The sequence below is a fragment of the Arvicanthis niloticus genome, chromosome X, assembly GCF_011762505.2.
Source record: "Arvicanthis niloticus isolate mArvNil1 chromosome X, mArvNil1.pat.X, whole genome shotgun sequence".
Taxonomy (NCBI): domain Eukaryota; kingdom Metazoa; phylum Chordata; class Mammalia; order Rodentia; family Muridae; genus Arvicanthis; species Arvicanthis niloticus.
The window spans coordinates 98,512,862-98,539,196 of NC_047679.1; the positions used below are offsets into that span (position 1 = coordinate 98,512,862).

Sequence of the window (26,335 nt, forward strand, 5' to 3'; positions counted from 1 at the left end):
CCCATGAATCATGGTAAAAATGTGAGCCATAGCAAAGCTGGTCAAAGGAAATACTTGCTCTTGAATACAGAGACGAAAAAGGATCCATAAAATTGGGTGAGTATGGGCCAGGCGGTGGTGGCGCACGCCTTTAATCCCAGCACTTGGGAGGCAGAGGCAGACGGATTTCTGAGTTCCAGGCCAGCCTGGTCTACAGAGTGAGTTCCAGGACAGCCAAGGCTATACAGAGAAACCCTGTCTCGAAAAACCAAAAAAAAAAAAAAAAAAAAAAAAAAAAAAAAAAAAAAAAAAAAAAAAAAAAAAAAAAAAATTGGGTGAGTATTGAGACTTTAGTCTTTTCAAACAATTTTTAAAAGATTTCTTTACTTGTATGTGTATTTTGCCCGTGTGTGTGTGTGTGTCTGTGTGTGTCTGTGTCTGTGTGTCTGTGTGTGTGTCTGTGTGTGTGTGTGTGTGTGTGTGTGTGTGTGTACCACATGTGTGCCTGGTACCCTCAAAGGTCACAAGAAGGCATCAAATCTCCTAGAACTGGAGTTAAGGGTGTATTAAGTTGTGCATCACCATAGACGGTGCTGGAAATTAAACCTTGTTCATCTGCAAGAGCAACAAGTGCTCTTAACTGCTAAACCATCTCTCCAGACCTAAGACCTCAGTCCTAACTAGAGGCAAGGCTTCATTCATCTTGAATGGAAGCTCAGACCCAAAGAACAGCAAGCATAATCTGGTACACCATTGTGACAAGTAGATCAGAAAGCCTGAAGCACAGGCAGTCACACTACTAGAATGCAGAAAATAACCTTAATAAATGGACCAAGCATAATTCTTTTTTTCTTCTGGAGATTCAGGAGGATGTGGTGCACTCTGTAGCACTTGTGGTGTAGACTACAGGTCAGTTGTCTGGTTGCTGTCGGCATTTGGGACTCGTGTCTAGTAAGGTATGGCAATAGATGAGCTTGCTGTCTAAACCAGCTGCTTCTCCTAATCACTTGAGGGGAGCATCAGTTGCTTTAAACGAGCTTTACTTCATTGCAACTTTTATTCATTTTTCTTTTTTTTTTTTTTTTTTTTTTTTTGGTTTTTCGAGACAAGGTTTCTCTGTATAGCTCTGGCTGTCCTGGAACTCACTCTGTAGACCAGGCTGGCCTGGAACTCAGAAATCCTCCTGCCTCTGCCTCCCAAGTGCTGGGATTAAAGGCGTGCGCCACCACTGCCCAGCTGTCTTACCCTTTCATTTCACCATTATAGTGCTAGGATTACAAATGGGTGCCACTGGCATCCAGCTTTTATGTCAACTCTAGGAATTGAGTTCAGTTTGTCAGATTTGACTGGCAAACACTTTTACCCACTGAGACATCTGGCCAGCTCCAAATGCATGTGCTTAGAAAGGACCATCAGACCCTGGTTTCAAAACCAGCTAGAACTGCAGTGATATTTTTTCCACTCTTAACCTAGATGAAGGTGTTAGGTGTGGCAATCAATGGTAGAACACTTTTCTAGCATTCAGAATACCTGGATTCCATTTCTAGCCTCACATCAAATAAACAGACACCCAAACAAACAACCAAAACCAAGAGGACCTGTAGGAAATCTAAGTGAACAGGAAATACTCCTACTGTCATCATTTTATACGTCATTTTATCTAAGATGGCCCGGAACTACCTTACCCCAGACAGGGTAGAATGGGGTAGGCTGACCATGAAAGTGATTATTTGTGTCTACAGAACTCCAAATGTCCAGGAAGTAGGAAAAGGATCAACCCTTCTGTGATTGCAAGTCCTCCACTGCTCAAGAGAACTTTGTATGATGCTGAAGAGGCTCTGTACCTGTGCTAGTCAGTGCAAGAGCTGTACTTGCACAAGGACCGGACATTTGAAATGAGCTAATGAGAGGAACTAAGCTTTACATTTTATTGTGCATTTAAAAAATGGCTAAGAATAGATTTTTAAAGGCCCCAACTCCCAGCAGTGCTGGGGATTTTGAACCTAGGGCCTCAACTATGCTATATAAGAGCTCTACACTGGGCTACATTCTTAGCCCCCTTACAATTTTTCTTATTTGGAGACAGCATCTCCTTAAGTTGCCCAGGCAGGCCTTGAACTTGTGTTCCTGCTCTGCTCTTCTGTACTGAGATTATAGTCTTGGTGATCAGACTTGCCTAAGATTTTAAATGTTTCTAACAGAACTAAAAAGATAAACATATGAAGTGAGTGACTTATTTATTTGCCTGATTTAATAATTCTACACTATAAACACTTACTGAAGTTACATGCCATATTCCGTAAATATATGCAATTATTTGTCACTTAATAAAAAATATTTTGGGGCACTGTAATACGTGCCTGCAATCCTAAACTCATGGTGCTCAAGCAAGAGTATGTAAAACTTGAGGACAGCCTGGGCTAGACAGTGAGTTCCAGTTCACCTAGGCTACATATGGAAACCTTACCTCAAAAGCTAAATAAATTAATTAATTCAAATGGAAAGAAGTGCCCACCTGCAGCTAGTGGCTACCATGTTGGATGGCAATGGCTCTAAACAATGAACAGAATGAGAAAATGTCCCATCCTTAGAAAATAAAGGTCAAGAAGACACAGATGTCGTCAGATTCCTTATCTATTCAAAGTGCACCCGAGGCCTGCCCAGAGCTTACAAGCCCCTCGACCTTCTAGCAGTTCTGTCAAGGCCCCTCCTGCTCCACTCAGTCTCTCCTCCCTCGCTGCCTGGTGGCCACAGTTATGTTTACCTCCTTTTCGGCCTCCTTGAGCTCAGCTTCTTTCTCTTTGACTCTCTGGACAAACATCTGTCTCATCTCCTCTTCTTTCTTCTGGAGCTCTCCTAGGAACTCATTTCTCTTCGCCTCATATGTCTCCTGTAAACTGTAGATATGATCAAGTCAATTCCACTGTCTCTAGGGCAACCCCTGGTCAAAAAAAATGGGCCACAACCACCTTCTCCAAGTTCCCTCATCCTCTCTTCCCTAATTCTGACAGAGAAATGTAAACAGAGAACCACAAAGGGGTGGGGTGGGGCGGGACAGCTGGCTTGGTATGCAACAGCAATATATTACAGAGCTACTGGATGGGCCAGAGGAGCTAAGGAGCTCTCTCTCTCTCTCTTTCTCTCTCTCTCTCTCTCTCTCTCTCTCTCTCTCTCTCTCTCTCTCTCTCTCACACACACACACACACACCTAGTTATAGGCAGAGCTGACACCAGAAGCTGGGTCTCCTGTGTCCATTTAAGGGCTCCCACTGCCCACCTCCCACTGCCCAGCACTGCCAGGCCCTGGCTCTGAGCCTGACCACACTGATTTACCACTTCATTGAACATTTGCTGAGATTTTACCTACTACCTATGTGACCAGTGTGAATAGACATGATGCTAGCTGCTCAGCATCCAGAGCCCAGAGCCACCATGCCTGTCCTAAAGGAATTTAGGGTGTAATGGGAGATGCCCAGGTCAAGACCACTGCCCCTGACCTGCACTTAGTTTTTTAAAAAGTAGGAGTCAGCATTGGCAAAGGCCAGTGCTCCAAAGACAGAAGACACAAGTGAAGACACATTCCTGGGGATGTGGCCATACTGGAACAGGCCTGGGGACATCATGTGAACCATGGAGGAGTAAGAGGGGAGGTTCCTGAGTGTGGAAAAAGAGGACAGGCTTTGGGTGCCACATTTAAAAAGTGAACATGTATCCATCAGTCAGTACATGAGAAAGTCCACTTGACTATTTTAGGAAGGAAACTTTCCAGCAATTCAAGTATGAAATGGATGTTAAAGGCTGGTAGCAAGTGGAGAGATCTGGAGCAACAGTAGGGCTGCAGAATTCTCAGGACTTGGGGGGAAATCAAGGCTGACTCTTGGCAGCTCTCCCTGCTCAGACCTACCTACTTTCTTAAGTGTGTCTTACTTTCTTTGCAAGCATCTTTCTTTGAATCTTAGTGCTTATGATCTACAATAAGCTCTCTTAATATACCCCGAAAAGAATCTGATTTGCCAGGCAGTGGTGGCGCACACCTTTAATCCCAGGACTTGGGAGGCAGAGGCAGGCGGATTTCCGAGTTCGAGGCCAGCCTGGTCTACAGAGTGAGTTCCAGGACAGCCAGGGCTACATAGAGAAACCCTGTCTCGGAAAACCAAAAGGGGGAAAAAAGAATCTGATTCAAGTTTCTGCCTTGGGCTACTAGATAGATGCTAGAACATGAACAGCAGCAGGAAATGCTGGAAAAGGAGGAGGAAAAAGAAGGACTAGACAGCAGACTGCTGGAGCTTCAGATCAGGCAGCTGTAGAATGTGTGAGTGAAGTGTCCAGGGTGCAGTTGCATCAATAGGTTCAGAGTTCAATGGTAAAGTTTTAGCTTTGGATTCATCGATATCTTGGTGGTAATCAGGGCTGTGAGAATAGAAAGAACCAGAACAAAGAGATGGGAGTGTGAAAGAGCAGAGGCATGTGGAAGGAATCCTGAGGGAGCACCGACGTTTAGAGGAGGCGGCTGAAGAAAAGGAGCGTGAAAGCAAGGAGAAGACAGAAAGGGACAGAGATAAAGCTGGCTGCGCCAATACTTCAAGAGCTGGAGGCAGAGGGTGGCTCAAGTTAAATTAATGTTTCACATTAAAATCAAAGCTAAAAAATCAAGCCACAAGGAAACTGGCCACCAATCCACAACTGCAGACCTTGGAGAGAATTTTGTAGAGAGCTGGAGGCAGGCAGAAGCCAGATTGTAGTGGGTTGAGGAAGTGAGAGAGGAGGAAGAGGAATAGGAGCTACAGAAATGTTTCCTTCCTGTCAAAAACAAACAGGTGAGGAATTGGCAAGAAAGAGTGGAGCTAAAAAAAAAGTAGGGGGCAGCATTTACAAGCAAGGTGGACAGGGGGTGGTGGAAGATGGTGAAGCGGGTGAAGAGGCAGGAACAGATATTAAGGATGCAGGGAGGAGAGAAAGGCCAGGACTAAGTGGCCAGGAAGAGGCACACCTCCTTCTGGATGCAGATGGAAACTGCGGAGGTGAAGGAGAGAAACAGAGGCACTTCCATCAGAGACAAACTCCACTCCTTCTACTTCAGGAGCTTTGGGACCATGACCTGCCTGTCCACAGAGGGGTGGAAAGCTGCCATTCCTAAAGCAGCCATCCCCTAAAGGACAGCTTGTATGGTGTCCTAGCACCCCCCCACCCCCCCACCCCCCGCTATAAACAGGTTCTGTGGGATCCGGGCCATTTGAAAACATTTTCCTTCCACAGATATGTGCACACCCCCCCCCCACTTGCTCACGGATGCCTGACATTTCCTGAAAGGAGATAGAGCCACAGTAAAGGGCAACACATGGCAATTCAAAATGCAGGGCTAATGACGCATATTGTATATACAGAGCAGATGCTTTCGTTGGTCTATGGCTCCCACCTGCACAATGAAAAGCACTTTAGATTCTGATCTGAGGAAAACACCAGTGATTATTCGTTGTCAGTAGTCAAAACAAAACTCACACTGAAATGCTAAGGCAGTGGGGGAAAGAGAGAACATTATGTAGGTCACCGATACAAGCCAAGTGACTGTTTCTTGGTCCCTTTTGTTTTCTTTTGTATTTTCCTATCAATTTATTTGGTGCTAGGGATGAGCTCATGGCATACTAGGCAAACACTTTTACCAAATCACATACCCAGCTTCCCTATTTTTTTTAATTCTTCTTTTTAAAATGAATGTTCCTTATATGTAGCCTTGACTGGTGCAGTACTTGCTAGGTACCCCAAGCTGTCCATAAACTCATGGCCATCCTTCTGCTTTCAGCGTTCCCAATGCTGGCATTCCAGGCATGTGCCGCTATGCCTGACTTTTCCCTATCTGGTTTTGAGAATGGGGAAGATGGGAAAGAACATATTGGGAAGCTGTCTTAAGCAATACGAGAGCCAGATGAAGAAAGTAGGAACAGAGGGCAGTTCCTGACTACCACCCAGTAGAACAAAGCCCCAACACTGAGTCTATGTGAGAAGGGCTGACTAGGGAGGGTCTAAAAGCAGTGCGTGATCAGTAGAGTGGTTGCTCCAGGCCCCTCCCCTTGTCTGTGGTAAGCAGGGTGGCAACTGTTCTGGCAGAGAGGGAACACTTAAGCATCACTAGTAATCTAGGAGTTAATTTGAGCTAACTAGCTAATCTCCATGCCTCGCTTCCCCTGCTGATTCTTCAGGGCAAGGCTTCTTGAGCTAAGCCAGGCTGACCTAACCTGGCATAAGAGGTACCTGAATGGTTTGCTGTCAGGGTCGGTGTCCTTGAAGCCCATCTCCTCCAGCTTACAGCGGCGGTATAATTCATAGTGCCGGGTGTGGGTCTGCTCCCTCAGATCCTCCATGTTGACTCGAATCAGCATCTCCCGCAGCTTCACAAAGTCGCAGTGGGCCTCATTTTCAACTGCATAGTGGGTATTGGGGCATTGGATGTAGATTGAAAGGAAGGCCGGCAGAGGGAAAAATGGATGAAGTGAGAAGTAAAATGACTAAGGGTGACATTGTTTTGCAGCCTGTTTATACGATGCCTATGAATTTAACCAAATTCTATTTCCTGTCAAAATTGGGAGTGGAACATTATGAAAGGGCAATAGTAAAAACTTTACTACTGTGAAAGTATCTAAGAACTTGCATTAATGCCTCAACACCAATACACCAAGCAGACTTCCACAGGACTATCTGCTTTGCAGATAGATGCACATCTGTGTATCCAACCATCCAGTAAGTATTCATGGAATCTGGGTTCCACGTATTATGGGTAGCCCTGAGAACTAAGAAATGATGTCTGGGGCCTATGCTTTTAGGAACCCACCGTTTAGTGGGAAAGCACATGCAAATAGAACAATACAATGCAGTGCCAAAGTTACAAATATGAAGGGAAGGTTGCAGTGCAGTAAAAGCCCAGAAGAGGGGGACCTACAAACTTCCAGGAGACTGTAGGCGTCCCCATAGACAACCTCTTGGATGACTCTGGAAGGAAGAACAGAATTTATCAGGCAGATAATAGAACATAATCCCCACCAGGCCTCCAGAAGGCTAGGCAAGGTCATATGGAGGGCAGGCTGCAGAGTCAGGCTTCAGAACCAGATAGTGTAGGGGAAAGGCAAAGACCATAGACAGAATCTCCAAAAAGCAAGGAAAAAGAACCAGAGTAGCAATAGGTGGTAAGGACAAGGGGCAGACCCCCGGTATGGCCCATGTGGGAAATAGAAGCTTCCAAAGAGGTGTTTTGTCAAGGGTGGATAATGGCCTGGACATAGCAACCTTAGGCAGGAGAAAGTGTGTACAATTTCTTTGCTTTGAGGGCAAAGGTCTTCATTTTGGATAGTGAGCAAGGATATGAGGAATGTGAACTAAATCACAGCAAAGTGGATTTCTGGCTAGCTAGAGCAATGCTGAAAGCAGGCCTCTGTCACAATGTCTCCAGGTCTGTCTCCACTGTGTTGAATGGTAGTGTTTGGCCATGTACAAGAGAATGGTGGTGTTTGAGATGATAACAGATAAGTTAGCCAAGATTTTGTCTCTCAGAGTCTGGAAGAGGACAGTAGAGACAGAGAGGAGGGGTTCTGGAATGACAGAGTTGAACATGGTTGTATCATCATAGATGGCCATATATGGTCATCAGAAATATTTGTCCAAAGTCCAGGGTGGTCCATTTATTCTTTCTGCTTAAGGTCCCTTACATGACATGAACCCTACTTGTTGCCTTAAAATAGTGGTTCTCAACCTTCCTAATGCTGCTACCTTTTAACCCATGTTGTGGTGACCCCCAACCATAAAATTATTTCATTGTTACTTCATTAAGTATAATTTTGCTACTGCTATGAATTGTAATGTAAATATCTGATATGTAGGATATCTGATATGTGACCTCTGTGAAAGGGTCATTTGATGCCCCAAGGGGTTGTAACCCACAGGTTGAGAACTGCTGCCATTGAACATTAATATAAAAAGTTGCATCAGTAAAGTAACTTCTCAGGACTAAGCTATATGTATCTGCTTCTCCAACTCTGGACTGTGATTCCTGGTCACTAGGGGTTATTCCAGGACCAGGCAAGATAACATATACCTGTAATTTCAGCACATAGGAGGTTGACTTAGGAGGGTCAGGAATTCAAGGCTAGCCTTAACTGCATAGTGAATGCAAGACCAACCAAGGTTACATGAAGCCCTACTTAAAAAGAGACAGGGGTCTAAGTTGGGGATGGAAGTCACTGGAACTTTGCTGGTTTGTCTCTTCCCACCTCAGGTTCTTGTCTGTCAGGTCTCAGACTCCAAAGGGGTGACTCTTGGTCCAGAAGCCACTTGCCAATATTCCTACTGTAACACCTCCAGCTCCAAATGGCAGGAAAGCACAAAACTTAGTGCAGTTCTGACCATCTTCTCCTACCTATGGGATATCCAGACAGGGGAGAGAGCTCAACGGTAGAGTGCTCATTTAGCATGCATGAGGCCCTCAGTTCCATCCTCAGCACCACGAAAGAAAGAAGAGGAATGAAATCTGGGTACTGTCAGTGGGTCTTTGTTGTGCCTTGAATCATTCTGGCCTTTGTGTCGACAACTCACTACCAACTCTCACTCAGCTTTACGTTTTTGAAACACTGTCCAAGGCTGTCTTTGAACTCATGACCTTCTCCTCCCTGTTGTCCCCCTCCACCCCTTCCAGTACTGGACTTACAGATGTATGCCAGACACTCTTCTTGTGTGCCCACTCTCTACTATTTGCCCAAGGGTTGGGATGAATTTACAGAGAAACTGCCAGCTATGGCACAGTTTACAGCTACAGTCTCAGGTCCCTAAATTTTTGGCCACTGTAGTGTCCTAGAGCTTGTATGACCTACTGAACCAACAAGGATAGCATAATATGTCTGAGGCATACTGCCAAAAAACCTGTGATGAATGCATGTAATATATATCCGACCTTTAAAATTATGAAATAATCATATGTGTATATGTGTGTGTGTCTGTGTGTATGGATGTGTGTAAATCCATGAAATAGGTATGTGCAAATTTTTTTTGTTTTTTTTTTTTTGAGACAGGGTTTCTCTGTGTAGTCCTGGCTGTCCTGGAACTCACTCTGTAGACCAGGCTGTCCTCGAACTCAGAAATCTGCCTGCCTCTGCCTCCCAAGTGCTGGGATTAAAGGCGTGCGCCACCACCGCCCAGCAGGTATGTGCAATTTAAAGAATTTTTAAATTTTTAAATATCTCTACAACTGAAGGTAATGTTGCTGGTACCTTGGAAGGCCCTGCTGGCCTCTTTTTGATATCACACCCCTCTCTCTATTCCCTGACTCCTCCGGCAATGAAGTGTTAGCGCTATCTTGACTTTGGGTTTATCATTCATTTGCGTATTTTTTATTTTAATTTATTTTAAGTGTGAGAGGGTGTGGGTGTTTATGTATGAACTCGTGTGAAGGTCAGATGTCAGCTCTTTCCTTCCACTGTGTGGCCTTTGGGAATCAGACTCAGGCCAGCAGGCTTGAAGGAAAATGCCTTTACCCCTCCCCTACAAGTCATTGCACTAGTTCTGTGGTTTTTTTTTTTTTTTTTTTTTTTTTTTTTTTTTTTTTTTTTTTTTTTGACACAGGGTTTCTCTGTATATCACTGCTGCCCTGGAACTCACTCTGTAGACCAGGCTGGCCTTGAACTCAGAAATCCACCTGCCTCTGCCTTCCAAGTGCCAGGATTAAAGGCGTGCGCCACCACTGCTCAGCACTAGTCCTGTTTTTAAATAATTATTTTTATTTATTTTTTGTGGTGAGTGTGTGTGCGTGAATGTGTTTTAAAATGGTTTTATCATTCATTACTTGTGCATAAATTCATAAAAATATATATCATATTATTTTAGTTTACTTCTAGAATTCATACAAACAGAAACCTATCATATGCACGCTGTGTGATTTTATTTAGCTCAGTGTTGTGTTTCTGAGATCCAGTCATGCAGATGTAGCTATAATTCATTAATTTTCAACTCTAAGATGCCATGATATGACCATTTCACAAATTATCCAGTCTATTTTTAAGGACACCTTATTGTTTGTAATAATGTATCATTATTATTCTCTGTTGTGAACATTCTTGTGCCTCTCTTAGGGATACTCTCACTTGTATAGTCCTTTCTACGCTGTGCCAAATCCATTTGTCTTTTGTTGTGTTTGGAGGTGGTTACAAGGGAGTACTTTCTTCATTAGAGCCAAAGGGAGTCTGCTCACATCATAGAATCCAGGCACTGGGCCAGAGCTTGCTGCTAGTGACCCCCTATAGCTGTTTGAGACCTAAACTGAGTAGTAGAGGCTGGGGACAAGCTAGGAACTTGTCATATCATGGCAGGGTCAGCAGAAACACAGAGGAGGGGCTCTCTGAGTGAAGCCCATCTGCAGGAGACTCACCCTGCACAGTCCCCCAAGGATACTGCCGAGCCCACATCATCTTGTTGCCAACCTTCACTTCTTCTGTGCTGCCAACAACAGCAAACGGCAGGTGGGCCTGGAACAGAGGCAAACAAGCACTCAGAACTCCAGAAGAAAGGCATCAAGTACCCTACGATGCAACTGCTGCTCATCTCCAGGCCTTTGAGTGCTCCCTCTGCTACATCACTGACTGTGTCAGCATTGAGAGGCATCCATTAAGCTCCAGAGCTCCACAGCCACGCAGGGATAAGAGGCCTAGTTCTTACCTCTCTGCTCTGGAATTTATGATAGGGAACAGAGCAGAAACATGAGTAGATATATGGCCCAGCAACCTATATAGCTACAGTCACAGTTACTGAAGGCTGGGGGTAGATAAGCATCAGAAGGCATTGCGTATAGCTGCTGGCATCACTACCCTCTTCCTAGAGTATAAGAGCACAGCCTAAAACCACTAAGATGGACTGTTCGTTATTCTTGCCAAAACCAGAGCTCGTGAGCCTCGAGGGCGAGTCACCAGGTCTTCACCCACAAGCGCTGATGGTGCACTATAAGGGATATAAAGAAGTAGAAGATACACTCCCTTGCACTTTGGAAGCTTGTACTCCTGTTGAGGGAGCCTAAATTACATACTCAAAATTCTGTTAGATAGTATGTGACCAAGGGCAAATAACAATTACTTCATAATACTCTTTGAATGGAGTAGGGAACAGCACTAACAGGGCATGAGCTTGGCATTTGCAGGAGGAATGAGGGGCAGTGGCTGCAGAGGGCTAGACTGAGGGAGGAGGTGAGAAGAAAAGCCATGTTGTATCATCATCTGCTTGCATTCTGGGCTCTCAGCTCTAAAGTGATGGAGGAGGGGACCGTGTGTGAAGTGGGAGGCACTTCTCTAGGCTCAGGAAGAAAGAAAATACCAAGAAAATAAAAGCATAGGAAATGCCAGTCTTCCCTTAGGCCTGTTATTTTATCATCAAGGGACACTGCCAGAATGATAGGGTCACTTGCTTCCTCTCTTCCACAAACTCCTGTCATTTGATTCCTCTAGCTTTCTGACTATTCCTGAATTCACAGCCCACACCAAACTGAATTCTGAGGCCTCTTAAAACCACCCACAGCACACTTCTCTGCAACTGGCATCAAAGATGTTTCTGGAAAGTACAGGCAGACATCAGTTCCAAAGGCCTTCTATGTTATCGGAGGGAGCCAGGGCAGACTACTTAAAGGAGTCATGCATGTACTGAACTCCCAGGCTAGGTCTTTGCAGGAATCAGGGAGGCTACCACACTTTGGCTGCCAGCCTTCCCAAGCCACCTAGGGTGCTCTATATTCTGTATCCTGGCTAAATAAACAGCATCTTCTAGAAGTCAACTAAGCACAGCAGACTAGGAGTCACTGCAAGTCAGCTGTTCTTGAAAGACACATGGCTATGACAACCAGAATGGAATCAAGCAAGACAGGCGTTTTAACTTTCAATCATACTACCAGGTCCTACCCATGATACCTCTCGAAACAGAGGCCAGACTGTCTCCTCCACCCTCCCTATTTTAGGTTTCTGCAGGAAGCGGTGTTTCAAACATGTGGCTCCAGGGAGAAGACTCTTAATTGTTGCAAGACGAGGCCCCTGCTGACACATGATGAGCAGATTGATAAAGGGACCTTGTGTAATTCTACCTAAATGTCTGCTGAGGGACAGCAGATATGAGATCTTCCAGGTGCAGAGCACTATTACAACACACAGCCTCGGGCTTGTCTTGGGAGTCTGGCCCCAGATTCACTACTTAGTCCATTTTGTACTGTACCCTTCCCCCCACCATGAGCAGGCCTGAGAGACCTTGTTTACCACAACAAGGTCAAGTGACAGGATCTAGGTGGAGTTACCCACCTTGGCTGCCCGGAACACAGAAGCAGAACTGCCCCTGGGCTTGCCTTGAGACATCTCCGGCCATGACCTGGAATGGACTATGGATTATCCCACCCATCTGAAACCAGGAGGGGTTGTGGGTTGGGTCTTCCCCTTTAAATTGAGAGCTGAACATTAAAGCTTGGGGCCTTGATCAGAGAACTTTGTCTTGGCCTCATCTCTTCTCGTCCTCCTTCCCCCTTCAATTCCCAGCCCCACCTTTCAGGTGGACCCAGTTGACTTGTGGCCGAGGGCGGCTACATTGTACAACTACAAAAAAGGTACCGAGGCTAAGTAATTTATAAAGAACGTAAGTGGACTTTCTTTCCATAGTTCCAGAGGCTGACCATCTAAGCTCAAAGTAGTAGCACATTTGGGTGTCTGATGAGAGTTTTCTTTTTCCATCTTCCCATTGCAGAAGGTGGATGATAAAGCTAGCTAAATTCTGCATGAAGCCTATTTTATAAGGACCCCCAAGCCTATTAGCAAGGGAGCATCCCTTATGGCTTATCTAACCATAAAGGTCCAATCTCCCCCTCCCCAACTCTGACTCCTTTTTTTTTTTTTTTTTTTTTGTTGTTGTTGCTGTTGTTTGTTTGTTTTGAGACATGGTTCCTCTGTGTAACAGACCTAGCTGTCCTGGAACTCACTTTGTAGAACAGACTGGCCTTGAACTCATAAAGAGCCACGTGTCTCTGCCTCTGCCTCCTGAGTGCTGGGATTAAAGTCATGCTGTGTGCCACCACCACCACCAGATTCCCGACCCCCCCCCCCCCATCTCTCTTCTTTTGAAAAGAGATTTATTTTTATTTTATTTTGTTTTGTTTTTCAAGACAGGGTTTCTCTGTGTAGCTCTGGCTGTCCTGGAACTCACTCTGTAGACCAGGCTGGCCTCGAACTCAGAAATCCGGCTGCCTCTGCCTCCCAAGTGCTGGGATTAAAGGCGTGCACCACCACTGCCCGGCAAGAGATTTATTTTTAATTGTCTATGTCTGTATGTGTGTGTGCATGTGAGGGCAAGTGTACACAGAAGCCAGAAGAAAGGGTTAAATCCCCTGGATCTGGAGTTACAGGAGGTTGTGAGTCACCCTTATGTGGGTATTGGGAACAGAACTAAGATTCTCTGGAAGAGTAGCATGTGCTTTTAGCCTCCAAGCCATTTCTCTAATCGCTCTTTCTTTAAAAAAAAATCACCAATCCTAGGAATTGAACTCAGGGCCTTGTACATGTCAGGCACATGCTATACCACTGAGTTATATACTACCGGCCTTCTTTTTTCTAGTTTTTGTTTTGAGACAGAGTCTCACTGAGTTGCCCAGGCTAGGAACTCACTCTATACTCTAAGCACATCTTCAGCATGTGATCCTCCTGCCTTAGCCTGCAGTGTGGCTGAGATTATAGGGCTGCATCTTCAGGCCCTGCAAGGCTCCATCTCCTAATACTTTCAAATCAAAGCATTACCTTTCTGGCTTCATGTCTACCTTGAACTCCCCTTGGTTCACTTGAAAGTTGTTTGATGATCCAACATACATGACTTATTCTATCCTTGCACAACTACATGTATTACACTTTGAAGACTGGAAGGGTGGTTTTCTAGTTTTTTTCTTTTAGGCTATGAAATTCCACCAGGATATTTTCTGGTGATGTATACTGACTGGCCTTGGTTTCTTCCCAGGGTCGACAGAGTTTCCTAGTTATGAGGCTGGTTCTACTTGTCCCCATTTCAGGCTAGTGGCTAAACAAGACTGACACCTAATTCCCTCAAATACCATTGGTCATTCCAACAGAAGTACATGGAAGCAATGGGGGTACCATTGTTGAGTCAAGGGAGAGGACAGGCTTGAGCCTATAGCCTCCCTGTGATCCAGTTTGCCAATCACATGCTCTTACTGTGGCAATCAAAACCAGTGCCCAACAAATGGACAATTAACTGGGCTTAATCAATTTTTGGGCCTGTTCTTTAACCCCTAGCTACAGTTTGAGCTATTCTAAGAATACCATTAAATTATTGTTTTATTTGCTTATTTATAATGATTTATTTATTTTATATATGTGAGTACACCATTGCTCTCTTCAGACACACCATAAGAGGGCATCAGACCCCACTGCAGATGGTTTTGAGCCACCATGTGGTTGCTGGGAATTAAACTCAGACCTGTGGAAGAGCAGACAGTGCTCTTTACCACTGAGCCATCTCTCCAGCCCTATTTATTTATTTTTTGAAACAGGGTCTCATGTAGTTCAGGCTATCTGTCCTCCAGCTCTCTATGTTGTTGAGGATAACTTTAAACTTCTGCTCCTCCTGCCTCTACCTCCTGAGTGCTGAGATTAGAGGTGTGTCATTCTGCCAGACCAATAACACTGCACCTAAATAATAAGTTGGGCATGGTGACTCCATCCTATAATGCTAGCAATCAGGAAGCTGAGGCGGCAAGAAGGTCACAAGTTTAAGAACAGCCTTGGCTACATAGTGAAACCATGTCTCAAAATAATGAATTAATTTAAACAATGTGAGAATTTTGAGACTTAAGGTCTACAGCTTTGAGCTCAGTCCTAGCTGAGTTGAAAATAGCATGCAGCAGACTGACTCCCTCTCCTCCAGCTTCTCCATCTCCTGCCCCACAATCTGAAATAACGTTTTCTTTTTTTGGTTTGTTTTTGGTTTTTTTTTTTGTTTTGTTTTTTTCGAGACAGGGTTTCTCTGTGTAGCCCTGGCTGTCCTGGAACTCACTCTGTAGACCAGGCTGGCCTCCAACTCAGAAATCCGGCTGCCTCTGCCTCCCAAGTGCTGGGATTAAAGGCGTGCGCCACCACCACCCAGTGAAATAACGTTTTCTAGAGCTGGGAATTGAACTCAGGACCTCTGGCAGAGCAGACAGTGCTCTTAATTGCTGAGCCATCATTCTAGCCCTCGCATGAATATCTTATACTTGGAAATGTGTGTGTGTGTGTGTGTGTGTGTGTGTATCCTTCTGCTTCTTCTATCTCCCATGACAACTGGCTGTGCAGTGGGCAAGGCTGAGGATCTGGAACCATATCCAGAAAGGAAAGGCCAGCATCCAGTCTTCATAGCACCCAAGCACCCCCTCCCCATCTCGTATGCCTCTGTATGTTTTCTCTACAGACTTTGATACAGTTAGAGTGGTGGCAGGTGGGCAAAGCACTCCTGTGTTTATTATAGCAGTGACTCCTCCATCCTGTTTCCCAATCAACATACAAAACACAAAGGCTTCCCATACAGGCCCCTTCCACAGATATGCCCAAGTCCAGGAATTCTAGCTGTAAGGCACCCCTTCTCCTCTCTTCCCATTCACAAGAGCATGATGGAATGCAAGGGAATGAATACTGAGCAATACTACTTAGGGGGGTGACCCTGAACCCCCGAGATTTAGCTTACTTTTCTTTTGGGGGTAAGGTCTTGTTAAATGTAGCCTAGGCCAGACTCAAACATGTAATCCTCCTGCCTCAGCACTGGGCTCACAGGCATGTAGTGCCACATCTAACTTTTAATTTAGTTATTCAAAGTGAAGCAGTAATGAGCTATGAACTGTTATGAGTGTCATGGGACTCACAAGCTCTCCTCTGCCACAGCAGCATGCTTGAGAATGGTTGTTTCATAGCATGGACAAGTTTCCTGTGGGACTGTGAAAGGATAGCTTGGTTTCTGGTTGAACACTGGCTAGAGATGGCCCGAGACCCAACAGGTATCCCTGCAAGGGATGGCATACATTTCACCACACTCCCAGACTCCAGGCTCCCGACACAAGGCCGAAGACCTCCATTGATCAGCGCCTTTCAGTCACATAGATAGCCTGTATAGCCCCTCCACAGGTAGAGGGTGTGACTACAGGCTGCGGAGCCTCAAGAGATCTCCATATTAATGAGATGCCTAAAGGCCAGAGGATGTAGCCAATTAAGCATTCCTTCCCAGACCCTCTTCCTTACAAATGGTATTTAACCTCAGGCCTGCCCTGAGGACACGGGATACAGCTATATCCACTTTTCCCCATGAAAATAAATCTTTTTAAAACCATGGATTTCCTCGGGTCATTGGGGCCCGCTGTGAAGAGCCGTGGAGGAGGCCTTTGATTACCAAGCTGCTCTCTAATCTCCTGTGGAGGACCTCTCTGTGTTCCAGCCACGGAGGCCTGCCAACTCAAGCAAGCTAGACGAGCCAGCCCTGACCAAAAGTTTCTACCCAGTGGGGCACTGCCAGAGCTTCTCTCACTCGCCCCTCTCTGATGCAGACCGTCCAGCCCATACACCCTTGGGTCTCAGTTCTTCCACGGCTCCCAGCAGTGTCTGGGAGCCCAAGGACAGAGACCACCAGTCTCCCAGTCAGCCACTTCGGCCCGGAGACCCCCAACCCAGGAGCTCTGTCCCTATGGGACTTCAGGCTGAGACTTCTCCATGCCTAGGCAGAGCCCTGCGGCTTCTCATAGCCCAGCTTTTGCCCTGAGCCGCGTGGAGTGAACTCAGTGAAATTCCTGCATTTCTGCTCCCGAGCCTTGGTTCCAGCTGCCTGGGGCGCCAGATACCCGGGATCCACAACTCAGCCCAACAGGACCCATGCTCACACTCAGGCTATAGCCCCACAGTTTCCAACTCTGAGGCTGGATAGGCCCTGGGCTGAGCAGGAAGCCAGATTTGAGATGAGAACAGAGAAAGGGTGATTGTCACTCTTAAACCATAATGCAGTGACAATAGTTTTGTGGGACACCTTCATATCACTGAGAACTTAGCAGGCCTATTTGTTCCTAGCAAAGCAAACCACAAGGATGAATGCTGCTTGATGACTCAGGGAAAATGAGTTCAGAAGCTATCTACAGGGACTAAGGTCTTGCTTGAGGTGACTAGATGTTTCCAGACATCAGTGCAAGCTATACCCATGAAGCACTTCCTGTTTCTCTGCAAGCTAGGCACCTTTTCCAGTTTTCTCATCCTAATAGTCTCTCATTTCCATCCAGATGCTCTGACTCCTGGAGAAGATGGCACTATTTTGTGCTTTGTAATTTTTATCCATACCCAGTGCAGGTCACAGAGAACACAACTCCACCTACCACAAGGCATGCAGACTTCAGTCAGTTAAGTCAGATTTGTCAAGGCTAATGAAGGGCTTCTACTAATAAACCTGTCTCGGGTGGGTTGTGCTGATGGGCAGGACGTCAGGCTAGACATTGACTTGCTGCCTGGCTATGCTAATTCATTGGCCAATTCATAGGAGGTGGCAGCTGATGTTGTAATGATAACTTAGAGGGCACCAGCAGCAGGAAAAGTTTGCTAAAAATGGCTTTTATTACAAAGCTTTCCTGAGTTTGGCTGTCCCCTGACATTATGTCATTAGGAAAAACTGATGCCTCTCAATAGAGAAAAAGAAATCTGTTCCCGAAGCAGAGGCTTGCTGAAAGCTATTAGCTGTCTCCTGGAAATCACAACATTGAATCCTTCACAGCAACAGAAGCAACACATTGTAAAGAAGCATGAGGAGTGTTTGACTCTCTGCCTTCTTTATTACTCACTTCTCTGGGGGTGGGGAGGAAAGAGGACTTGTTTTATAAATTCATTCATACTTAATAAGGCAAAGCATAACCTTGATGCTTAAAAATAAAAATCACTGGGGCTGGAGACATAGCTCAGTTGTTAAGCGTACTTTCTGCCCTTGCAGAGGACCCGGGTTTGAGTCTCAGCACCCATAAGGCAGCTCACAACCATCTGTAACTCCAGTTGCAGGGGTTCTGGCCTCCCTGCAGATTGTACACACATGGTCTCCTTACACACAGGCAAAACACTCATACACATAAAATAAAAATAAATAAAATTAATTTAAAAAAAATCACTTGTGGTCGCCAGTAAAATTGGAGGCTATTTTTTATTGTTCCTCCTTGACTACAGGGATTAATTCTTGGACAACAGTCCATCCTCTGAGGCCAACCAACTTTTTCAGACTTTATGTCTTTTGTTGGACCCACTCACTGTTCCAGAATTGTTGGGATCAGCAACAAACAAGGTATGCCTTTCTTGCAGTCTCGTCAGGCTTAGATATGAGGGCTGTTGAAAAGGTGGTTAGAGGGTTGTAGGGATAGCACAGTGGATAAAGCGCTTGCTTGGTAATCTCGAGGACATGAGTTCAGATCCTCAGCACTCACAGAAAAGTTGCTCAGGCACAGCAGCTACCTGTAATCCTAGTACTTTTGAAGGCAGAAGGAGGGGAGCCCCAGGGCTCATTGGCCAGCAGAGACTATGGTTTCAGCATGAGACCCTACCACAATAAATACAGTGGACAGTGATTGAGGAAGACCCCCCAATATCAGCCTCATGTCTCCACACACATGAACATATACTTGCACACACATATGAACACATATATGAGCCACAGAGGAGGAGGAGGAGAGCAGAAGGAGAGTTTCCCAGCTCTTTACTTAGCCTAGAATCAGCCCTTTCTCTTTCCCTGATTACTAATTTGTGTTGCTGAGGCTTTGCAGCAGCCATCAGTAGAAACAAACTATTTAGGCTCTGGATCCTCTGTCATCAACACCTGAGACTCGGGTACTCAAGAGTTACCACACCAAGATGGATGATGAAGGTACTTCACTGCTTCTTGTCACAGACTGATCATAAGAATACAAGACTAGAAAGGTGAACCCTGTGCTCCCACTCACATTCATGGTTCCATTGATCTCGGCCACCGACTCATCATCTGTGGGGAACTGATAAATCTGGACTCCGTTGCTCACAAGTTCGCTGGTGATTTTGATCTTGAACTTTGCCAGCTCACTCTTAGAAATGGCATCCGATTTGGCGATGATAGGAATGATGTTCACCTAGGAGAAAGAGGAACCAAGTGGGATTAACTGTTGTTGACAGTTAATTGTAGTTAACTGTTGTTAACTAGCAACTGCATAACCTAGGGCTCCCATTAGCACCCAGAGGGGAAAGCTCAGCAAATAGGTCCAGCACTCTATACCTTTGGCCAAACAACAATATAATAAAAAATAATGAGTACTTACTATGTGTTGGCCACTGGCTATAGCTTAGTGTAATTAACCTTAACAATAAGTTTTCTAGAAAGTGTTTTTATTAGAATTTTACCAATGTGAAATTGAACCACACAGAGGTTAAATAACTTGTCTAAGGCTACAGGGCAAATAAGTATCGGAACTAAAATTCAAATCCAAGTCAGCCTTATCCCAAAGCTAGTAACAACTATGAGCTATCTACCTTGAAATCAAGATTATCCCTAGAGTGACTCAAAGAAGAAAGATGGCAGGGAACCCGTGGTTGACAAGGTGACAGGTGGACATTTGTTGGTAGCAATAAGTTGTCCCAACTCATTCAACCGAGGCTCGTTCCAGCCAGATATAACATGGATCCACATGGGAGGTATCAGAAAAAAGAAGCAGGAAGAGAATTTGGTGATGATGGACATGGGGCTCTCTTGGAGCAGCTAATTAAGCACAGAAGAACCAGTGTCACCAATTTGACATGAAACTTATGCAGAAATGTTAGAGTGGGGCTGGGGAAAGAGCTTAGTAGGATGCTAGCTTAGTTGCATCCTCAGCTCCACCTATAATCCCAGCACTGGAGAGGTGGAGGCAAGAGGATCAACTCAATGTCATTTTCAGGCCAGGCGGTGGTGGCACACGCCTTTAATCCCAGCACTTGGGAGGCAGAGGCAGGCGGATTTCTGAGTTCAAGGACAGCCTGATCTACAGAGTGAGTTCCAGGACAGCCAAGGCTACACAGAGAAACCCTGTCTCAAAAAACCAAAACCAAACCAAACCAAAACAAAACAAAAAAATCCAATGTCATCTTCAGCTATATAGAGGGTTTGAGGGTCGCTTTAAGCTCCATGAGATCCTGTTTCACCACCCTACCCTACACAGGTTACTAATGCTTGAGGTGGAGAACTTGTTTTTGGGTAAAAAAAGCAGGTGTGAAAATACCCAATTTCAAATAGCAAGAGAAAGACCCAGTGTAAGCACAAAGTTCAACCTGCCTGAACCATGATCTTTGAAATCCCCGTAGGATGGGAGAAAGCTTTTATTGCCAAAAATAAAGGAATCTGACATGGGCGTGGTTTGTGGAAACAGAGCACACTAAAGCTCATATTCCTGCAAAGAATGGAGTCATTCTTGCTCATAGACCCCATTGGGTGGTATGAATGGTGCTCAGGCCTAGTGTTCCAAAAGGAGAGTGTGGGAACTCGGGAACTGAAGATGTCCTGTCTCTTTTGAACTTTCCAAGTCCCCCCAAATCTCATACCATATAGCTTAGGATGCTGGTCCAAGACCAGGCCTTGCAGTAGTTATCTTCTTTGAAGTCTTTTGGGGGTGGGGAGGTGTTAAGAGATTAAATTCTTTGCCAGTGTGTAACCACAGGAAAATCTAAATCTCCTTGTCATGTTTTTGTCCAAGTCCTCATTGATACACAACAAATATGAGCCCAAAACTGCTTACTTAATGCAGCCCACCCACCAGACTGCCCACCACATGGCTCACTGCTGCCCTATACAGTGGCAGGCTGGGCATGGAGACATTTCAGGAGCAGCCTATTCTTCATGAGCAGTGAGCTCATTGCTGCAAAAATGGAAAGACTACTCGTCTTCTGATTACAGCTGACATTCAGCTTTTATAATGGCTATGCTACCAAATGACTACATGTAAATCAGACTTTTGTATACTGGAATAAGTTGCAGTTAGAGAGCGAAAGCCAAATCTCAGCTTCATTACAAGTTGCCTGACCTTGAACAAGCAATTTGCCTCTCCACACTTCAGTGATCTCATGTGTAAAATGTGACTAACAGTACCTGCCTACACTAGATTATCAGAAGGACAAAACCAGGGCCCAGTCCCTATTGCTGGAGACAACACTTACACAGTCTCATCAAACACTGAGGAGTTGAGCATGCCTAATTAGAACCTTCGCCCCTACTGACTTGTGTTCATGGTACTGGAATATACTTTGTACACTACTAAAGGAGAAAGACAATCATCCACCCAGCTACAAACCTTGCAACCTACAGTGGTCACCAACCTGAGTAAGATGCTAGTGTAATAGTGGCACAATCACTGTGGAAGTAACCAGTTACCATCTAGTTGGATTTAAGGTTTACTCCATGAGCTAGAACCTATGCTTGAGACCTGAGATTGGATAGGGCATGGGCCTAGGGGAAAACCAAATATTACAATTCTGCTCAAAGAACATTGCATAAAATGACTACTAACAACATTCTGCTATATTCATAGATCAGTGCTTTGTTCAACCTTTATCAGAGAAGCTTCTTCTTACAGTAGATGAGAACCAACACAGAGACCCACAACTGGACAATGTGCAGAAAGTGAGACTATGGAGCATTCAGTCCTAAATGAGATATCTTCATCAAACTCCTTCTCTCAGGATTTAGAGATCTATGCGGAAGAGGAGGTGGAAGACTGTAAGAACCAGAGGGTATGAATGACCTCAAGGAAACAGCTTCTTCCAGACACAATGGGACTGATGCTGATAGCAACTCACAGAGACTGTGGCAGCATGCACAGGGCCTGAACAGGTTCAAGCCATATGGAATCTAGTTGCTGAGAGAGATGTAAACACAGGCTTCATCTTTAACCAAAAAGCTGTCTATAATTGGTACCTACTTGCAAAGGAAAAATTAGTTTTTTTTTCCAATGAAGTCTCCCTTGAGTATATTAACTTTAGGACACGCCCCATGCCCAGCAGGAGATGGCCCACACAAAGTGAACTCAATGGTGTTTTTGTATATGTTTGGTCTCATATTGCTTTGTTTGGGCTTTTTTTCCCCCTTATTGGTCTTTTTTTTTTTTTTTTTGGTTTTTCGAGACAGGGTTTCTCTGTATAGCCCTGGCTATCCTGGAACTCACTCTGTAGACCAGGCTAGTCTCGAACTCAGAAATCCGCCTGCCTCTGCCTCCCAAGTGCTGGGATTAAAGGCGTGAGCCACCACCGCCCGGCTATTGGTCTTTTACTTATATATTTGGTTTTTGTTTTCATGAAGTTTCTTTTAGTTTTTTCTTTCAACAAGAAAGAGAGAGAAAGTACATAGAGTTGGGTGGTGAGGACCTGGGAGGAGTTGGGGAAGGGGAAACCCCTGATCAGAATATATTGCATAAATGTTTTTGATTAAAAAGTAAATATTTTTTTTTTGATTTTTCGAGACAGGGTTTCTCTGTGTAGCCCTGGCTGTCCTGCAACTCACTCTGCAGACCAGGCTGGCCTCAAACTCAGAAATCCACCTGCCTCTGCCTCCCAAGTGCTGGGATTAAAGGCGTGCGCCACCACTGCCTGGCTATAAAAATTTAAAAATTACAAAAATATAATAAAACATTTTTTTGTTAATCAAACAAACAAAAAGGAGCATGTTCCTCTGGCTAAGCTCTTTCTTCATTAGGATCCTGAGAACCCAAAAACCCATCAGATGAGCATGGTAGTCTTCCTATAATCCAGTCTCAGAAGGCAGAGACAGAGGATTCCCAGGGCAAGCTAATTTAGCAATATTAGCCATATGGCTGAATTCTGGTGTGGCTGAGACTTGGCCTCAATGAAGAAGGTGAAACAGAGATGATGGGATGATTCTGATATCAATCTTCAGTCTCCACATGTACAAGCACCCATATGCATATGCACCTACACACATGTACCTGCATACATGAAAATATGCATATATTTGACCATGCACAAACAACATATAACACATATACAAATGGAAAAATAGATGAAGTAACATGTATAAATACATAGTGCCTGGTGCATGCCAAATGCTAGGAAAGAAAAACTATAGTAATTAGGCTTTTTAAAAAATCCAATGTTCACCGGGTGTTGGTGGCGCACGCCTGTAATCCCAGTACTTGGGAGGCAGAGGCAGGCGGATTTCTGAGTTTGAGGCCAGCCTGGTCTACAGAGTGAGTTCCAGGGCAGCCAGAGCTGCACAGAGAAACCCTGTCTCGAAAAACCAAAAAAAAAAAAAAAAAAAAAAAAAAAAAAAAAAAAAAAAATCCAATGTTCAATTTGTTTTGTTGTTATAGTGCTGGGAATTGAATCTAGGCCTGGCACAGGGCTGGAGAGACAATTTAGTGGTTAAGAGCACTCGTTGCTCTTGCAGAAGACCCAGGTTTGTTTTCCAGCACTCACTTGTCGGCTCACAACCATCCCCAACACCAGTTCGAGGGAATTCGACATCTTCTGGACTCCTTCAGCACCAACCATGTATACATTTCAGGTAAAATCCTCAAAAACCATAAAGTAAAGGAAATCTAAGTTTTTAAGGAAAGAGAACCACTTTCCATTGCCAAACCCAGCACTCTTAGCCTTGAACAGCCATCTTGCTTGTATCCATCTTTATTTCCAAAACAGATAGGGTGGAAGAATTCGTAATACTAGGAATCCAGATGACACAGCATATGACACAAATGCAGGATCTGTAATATCATCTTTATGGAGGAAGGTAACAAAGGATTAGATTAGGATTCCATAAAACCTCTACTGGAGCTGGGCTGTGGTGGCGCACGCCTTTAATCCCAGCACTTGGGAGGCAGAGGCAGGCGGATTTCTGAGTTCGAGGCCAGCCTGGTCTACAGAGTGAGTTCCAGGACAGCCAGGGCTATACAACCCTGTCTTGAAAAACAAACAAACAAACAAACAAACAAAACAACAACAACAAAAATCCTCTACTGGAATCCAGTATCCATTGTGAATTAGATCAGTAAGAGTCCACCTTGGGCAACCCCAGCTCCTGCCTCATACCTTACTATCCAGCTTCTTCATGGTTACGAGGTCCAGAGACTTAAGTGAATGTCCTGTTGGGGCAATGAAATACAAGCAGACATGGATTCGGGAGTCATGGTAGGAGTGCAGTACTCTCCGGATCTTCAGCTCTTCCTGTAGGTAGGCCTCAAACTGAGCATCAATGAATTCCACGATGGGCTTGTAGCTGGAGCAGAGAGAAGAGAAATGGCTTCAAACGCTTGGGTTTTGACAGTCAGTCCTAGTTAGAAATGCAAAGTGTCCTGTGTACCTTCCCTCATCTACTCTGGCTTCTCCATCTCTTCTATTGTCAGCTTTGGTTGACTTCTTGGTGCACACATGAGCCCAACTTATTTTTTTAGTGTGGAATGACCATTTCTCTTTCTTTATTACAATCCTGTCTTTGTATACCTTGGGGCTCAGTTTAATGCCTACATCCTTCTTAAGTCTTCTCTATGTATGCCCTAAATGCCTTCTGTGACCCAGCATTGTAAAAATAGAGATACAGGGCATTGGCTTGCTCACTGATGCTTCCCAGGAGTTACTATTCTCTCAGATCCATGGGCCCTGAGGCAATGTGGAAGCCACTGGTGGGATCTGTACTTGGGACATTACTCCACATTAGGCCCTCAATCTAAGCCCATTAGATGCTACCTGCATCTTATCATATAATGCGTTTGGACCAGAGCTATGTACACAAGACCTCTCTGTGATCCACCTGGAGGAAATTATGTGTGGGGTCTTTGCTCATTCTTGCAGCAATGAGTGGAGTGCCTCATTTAGCAACCTCTATAGACACATATTTTTCTACTTCTCATCTAAGCAACCAGACAAAATTTGATAAAGATACTTCCCCCATATCATCTATACAGGAACCCCAGCTCACTGAGTATCCATACAAAGCTCCCCTAGGCAGCTTCCGTGACTCTACAAGACATATTCATTCATTCATTCATTTTTGATACAAGGTCTCATTATAGCCCTGGCTGTCCTAGAACTTGCTATGTATACCAGGCTGGCCCCAAACTCACAGAGATCTGCCTATTTCCACCTCCCCAGTGCCAGGAATAAAGGCATCACCCACCATGCACATAGCTCAATCTGTTTATTTTTGAGACAATGTCTTGCTACATAGCCTAAGCTGACAGGGAACACATGTAGCTTAGGCTGGCCCCAAACTCATGAACCTCCTGCCTCAGCTTCTTGAATACTAGAATTACATATGTGTACCAGCACACCTGATTCATCAAGGCCTCCTAAAACAACAGTGAGTCTATTGTTTAGTGAATCTATAGATTCAATCACAATCTATAGTTGCTAAGGGAGTGAAAGAATTTTCTTTTTCTTTCTTTCTTTCTTTTCTTTCCTTTTTCTTTTTCTTTTTTTGTTTTTGTTTTTGTTTTTGTTTTTGTTTTTTCGAGAGAGGGTTTCTCTGTGTAGCCCTGGCTATCCTGGAACTCACTCTGTAGACCAGGCTGACCTCGAACTCAGAAATCTGCCTGCCTCTGCCTCCCAAGTGCTGGGATTAAAAGAATTTTCTTCAGTAGTGTACCCACTGGTGAGTTGCCTATAACTAATCCCTTATCCATACTCCTATAGGTAACCCTAATTAAACTTATTTGCCTGTGCACATATACAAAGGCATGAAAGTAGAAGAGGGAGCTGCTGAGGTGGCTCGGTGGGTGAGGGCATCTGCCATCAAGCCTAAGGATCTGAGTTTGATTCCCAGAGCCCCCCGTGATGGAAACAGAAAACTGGAGGTTTTCTCTCCAGTTTCTCTCTCGCATTCTTTGCCCTCTGACCTTTCCACATGCACCCTGGTATGCATACACATGCACACATGCATGCATACACACACAAATAAATAATGTGATTATTAAAATACCTCTATTTATATAAATAAAAGTAAAAGAGGAGCTACTTGGGAAAAGGAAGATCAGTGGAAAAGGGACCAGAGAGGGTAATGGGGAGTGGATATAATAAAAAAAAAATACACTATGTACATGCACAAAAGTATCATAGTAAAACCCATTATCATCTATGATTAATATTTGCTAATTAAAAAAAAAAAAACTTCAAAAAAAGAATCGTCAGCTCACTCCTTCTTCCTGTGCTGAGCCTTCCTGGAAATTCCTTTCTTCCTTACCCTGTCTGCACTGAAGCCACCCCAATTGTGCTGGCAGTCTCATCCTTCCTTCCTTTTTTAAAAAATATACTTATTTACTGTGTATGTGTGTAGATGTATGTGCCACTGCATAAGCGTGGAAGTCAGA

At 44.6% G+C, this 26,335-nt stretch overlaps 1 protein-coding gene across 6 annotated transcripts in view; it reads right to left on the reverse strand.

Annotated features, from left to right (window-relative positions):
- Septin6 (septin 6) overlaps nucleotides 1-26,335 on the reverse strand; it is a 73,519-nt gene that overhangs the window by 10,898 nt on the left and 36,286 nt on the right. For all 6 annotated transcript variants that reach the window (XM_034485223.2, XM_034485221.2, XM_034485219.2 and 3 more), the window contains exons 4-8: nucleotides 24,063-24,249; nucleotides 18,965-19,126; nucleotides 10,385-10,481; nucleotides 6,229-6,397; nucleotides 2,744-2,876 (exon numbers count right to left, since the gene is read on the reverse strand). In XM_034485223.2, coding sequence (XP_034341114.1) covers nucleotides 2,744-2,876; nucleotides 6,229-6,397; nucleotides 10,385-10,481; nucleotides 18,965-19,126; nucleotides 24,063-24,249 — 748 coding nt within the window. The remainder of the gene's footprint in view (nucleotides 1-2,743; nucleotides 2,877-6,228; nucleotides 6,398-10,384; nucleotides 10,482-18,964; nucleotides 19,127-24,062; nucleotides 24,250-26,335) is intronic.